The sequence below is a fragment of the Marmota marmota genome, unplaced genomic scaffold, assembly GCF_001458135.2.
Source record: "Marmota marmota marmota unplaced genomic scaffold, marMar, whole genome shotgun sequence".
Classification (NCBI taxonomy): Eukaryota; Metazoa; Chordata; class Mammalia; order Rodentia; family Sciuridae; genus Marmota; species Marmota marmota.
This window is the reverse complement of record NW_026000102.1, coordinates 8,256,442-8,259,895: the sequence shown is the minus strand read 5'-3', so window position 1 is coordinate 8,259,895 and position 3,454 is coordinate 8,256,442. Positions and strand designations below refer to the sequence as shown.

The 3,454-nt window shown below is 55.3% G+C and overlaps 1 protein-coding gene across 2 annotated transcripts in view; it reads right to left on the bottom strand.

Annotated features, from left to right (window-relative positions):
- Positions 1-2,056: 2,056 nt before the first annotated feature.
- The window catches only part of Aurkaip1 (aurora kinase A interacting protein 1), a 1,800-nt gene continuing 402 nt past the window's right edge, over positions 2,057-3,454 (bottom strand). Inside the window, exons 2-4 of one of the 2 annotated variants that reach the window (XM_015501527.2) lie at positions 3,172-3,454; positions 2,501-2,916; positions 2,057-2,371 (exon numbers count right to left, since the gene is read on the bottom strand). In XM_015501527.2, the coding sequence (XP_015357013.1) occupies positions 2,270-2,371; positions 2,501-2,916; positions 3,172-3,223 (570 nt within the window). In that variant the 5' untranslated portion in view covers positions 3,224-3,454 and the 3' untranslated portion in view covers positions 2,057-2,269. Of the gene's footprint in view, positions 2,372-2,470; positions 2,917-3,171 lie in introns of both variants that reach the window. The other variant, XM_015501525.2, reaches the window with a different exon arrangement.

Below are 3,454 nucleotides of genomic sequence, written 5' to 3'. Positions count from 1 at the left end.
TGCTTGGCAGCCCTGGGCGCTGGCCAAGAGCACCAGCAGCAGGCAGGAGGGCTAACTCCAAAGGGAATCCCCTGCTGCACCCAGGGGAGGCTCCGCGGCTGACAACCTGGTCCTAGGACCCCAGCCCCACTCACCGCGGGGGAAATCTAGATCCAGAAAGGTGCCTGTGACCCTGCTGGAAGGCCTGTGGGCCGTGTCCTGCCTGCTGTTCTGGTCCTCAGCCTGGTCCCAGGAAATGCCAGAGATCAGGCTGCTGCCCCCTTGTGGCAACCAGCATAGGCCGCCAAGCTGTGCTCAGCCTATTTACCAAGCCCCTGACAGGCGATACTGACAGGCACCTGGACATGACCCTGCTGGTCTCCACCTGGCTCCCAGGACAAAGTGGGGTCACCTGTGCAATGTCCCCTCCACTTCGAAGCTCCCACCTCTCCTGAGACCCAATTTGCCGGGACTTAAGCCCAGGTCTCAAAAATGTTCTATTTTTTCTTTTAAATATTTTTGTTGTTGTTGTAGTTGGACACAAAACCTATTTTTTTATCAATTTATTTTTATGTGGTGCTGAAGATAAAACCCAGGGCCTCCACATGCTAGGCGAGCACTCTACCACTGAGCCACAACCCCAGCCGCCCCCCTTTAAAAAAAAAAATATATATATATATATATTATGTATGTATTTTAGTTGTAGATGGACAAATACCTTTATTTATTTTTATGTGGTGCTGAGGATCAAACCCAGTGCCTCACACACGTGAGGCAAGTGCTCTACTGATGAGCCAAAATCCCAACCCCAAAGTTTGTGTTTTTTGGTGGGGAGGGGGGGGTACTGGGGATTGAACCCAGCGCACTTTACCACTGAGCTACATTCCTACACACTGCCCTTTTTTTTTTTTTTTTTAAAGAGAGAGGGGGGGAGAGAGAGAGAGAGAGAGAGAGAATTTTTAATATTTATTTTTTAGTTATCGGCAGACACAACATCTTTGTTTGTATGTGGTGCTGAGGATCGAACCCCGGGCCGCACGCATGCCAGGCGAGCGCGCTACCGCTTGAGTCACATCCCCAGCCCCACACTGCCCTTTTTAAAAATTCTGAGACAAGGTCTCAGTAAGTTGCTTAGGGCCTAAATTGCTGAGGTTGGGGCTGGTTCTGTGGTGGGCACCCTGTCTCGTAGGTTTGGCAGCATCCCTGGCCTCGGCCCCCAATGTAACCACCAAGAGTGTCTCCAGATGTGGCCCAGGGCTCAGTTAAGAACCTCTGCCCTGAAGGCCCAGGAGGCCTCAGCCTCCCAAGTTGCTGGGATTACAGGTATGTATCACCACACCTGGATTCCCAGACATGTTTCTGTGACGAAAAATCAGGAAGCCCCGAGAGTCCTCACGAGGTGTCCTGGCCCTGAAGTGGGCAGCAGACAGAGGCTGCAGTCTACACACAAGTCTGTATCCCTGGCATCTAAATCAGAGATGAGAGGGCAGGAAGCAAGGCGGATGAGCCCCCACACACTCCTGGTGCGCTAACCAGGCTCCCTGCCTGCAGTCCAGCTTCTCCACAGCTTGATGCATAAGTGCAGGGGTTGGTCCCTCTGGGACAACTCTTGGGGGTGATGTTTTCCCTTTACCTGAGGGAACTGGGAATCATGAGCCCTCTGTCTCAAACTAAGGCTCTGGGCTTCTCCAGCTCTTTGAATAGCATCCCATTCTCACCCCGAACCCTAAACCTTCCAAACCACTCTCTAGGCCCTCCACCTAATCAGTCCCCACTCCCACTAAGAACCCAGGGAAGTGTCAGAGGATGAGAAATTAGGCAAAGGCACCTGGAAGACTGACAGCCATGCCAGTGCCTGCCCCTATGGCTGGACATGGCTATCTCAGCCAAGCAGAAGGACTCAGAGGACCTAGGAACCTTCAGGGTACCATTCCCATGTCTAGGAAAACCAGGGCCTTTCCTGCCTCCTCAGCAAGCCCCACCCACACCTCCATCCACAAAATATACTCTAGTCACCCCTGTCAACCTGTCCCTCAGCACTTTGCCATCTGTGTGTGCACTGAGTCCCCCAATCCTGGGCTGTGCACAGCTGCCTATGGCAGACATTTATTCAGCAAGGTCAGGCAAGACAGTGAGGGCCATGGACAGATAACTGGACCCCTTGGGCCCTGAGACTCTCCAACAAAGAGGCCAGTGGCCCCCATCTTAAGAGAGCCCATGCCAGGCAGAAAAGTCCAGGGCAGCCCAGAACCCCATGACAGGCAGATGTCCAGGACAAGTAGGAACAGTCTCATTTATTCTTCACATAGATCTTGGGGGTCTGCCAACCCTCGGGGGCCTCCTTCAGGCCAGCTTTCAGCCAGATGCGCTTCAGGTCTCTCTCGAACTTGATCTGCAAGGGTAAAGAAAGTGACCACCAATTGACTTTTGGCAAAGAGACACACTATCAGTCACTCACTCCCCCTAAGCCCAAGAAGGTGCCCTGACACACCTGCTTCCGTTTTAGGCGTCCTTCCCGTACCTTCCGTCGCAGGAACCGTGTCCTCTTGACCAGCTTGCGGTACTTGTGGTGGTTCATTTTTCGCCGGCGGATCTTCAGCACATTTTTGCACTGCATGTGAGGGGCATCCCAGATACCCTCATGCCCCTGCCTAGCCTCCCCCTTCACCTGACTGGGTGGACACTGATAGTGCTGAGTGGGAGCAGCGGATACTAGAACCCCAGTATCCAGTCTGGGCAAGAGGTAGCGGGCAGTCATCCAGCTCTCCAGAGGGCTGATGGCCATCTTCCTGGGCACCAGCAATTCCTCAAGCTCCAACTGGGACCCCTTGCCAGGAAGAGATACAGCCCTACTTTGGCCAGTGGGTTGCAAGGTGTATGGTGGCCGGCAGGCATGGCTGCCCAGCACCCCTGAGACAGGCCACGGCCGACTGCAACCTGCAAGAAACAATGTAGCATAGTTACCATTGGTGAGGTGACACTAGACAGGAGCACTGCAACCACCCAGGCCTGGGCAGCAAGTCCACCCCAGGCCCAGAATGGATGACCTGCACCTTATTCCTGTTCCAAACCCCAGTGATGTTCTCACAGGAAGCCTATGGCCACATCCTACCTCCAGCTGAGGGTGAGCTGGGCCGCTGTGACAAACGCGTTCCTAACCCAGGCACGTATCCCAACCCTCAGGGCTCTTACCTGCCCAGGGAAGGGACCTGACCAGCTGAAAAGTCAGGCGCTGCAGGAACATGGTCTGTGGGAGGCGGCGGCCCCAGGTGCTCAGGGGAGCTGGAACACAGGCGGCTGCTGGGGTCAAGCGCGAGCCGCGGACGGGGCAGGCCACGCAAATCCCGCTTCCCAGCACTCTGGGTCCCTCTGGCCCGCAACGAGGAGTCGCCTTCACAAGCCGCTGGCCCCTCGGACGTCCAGAATCCGGATCGAACCCCGCCTCCGCCACTCCGGCTAGCCGCCCTCCCCCCCC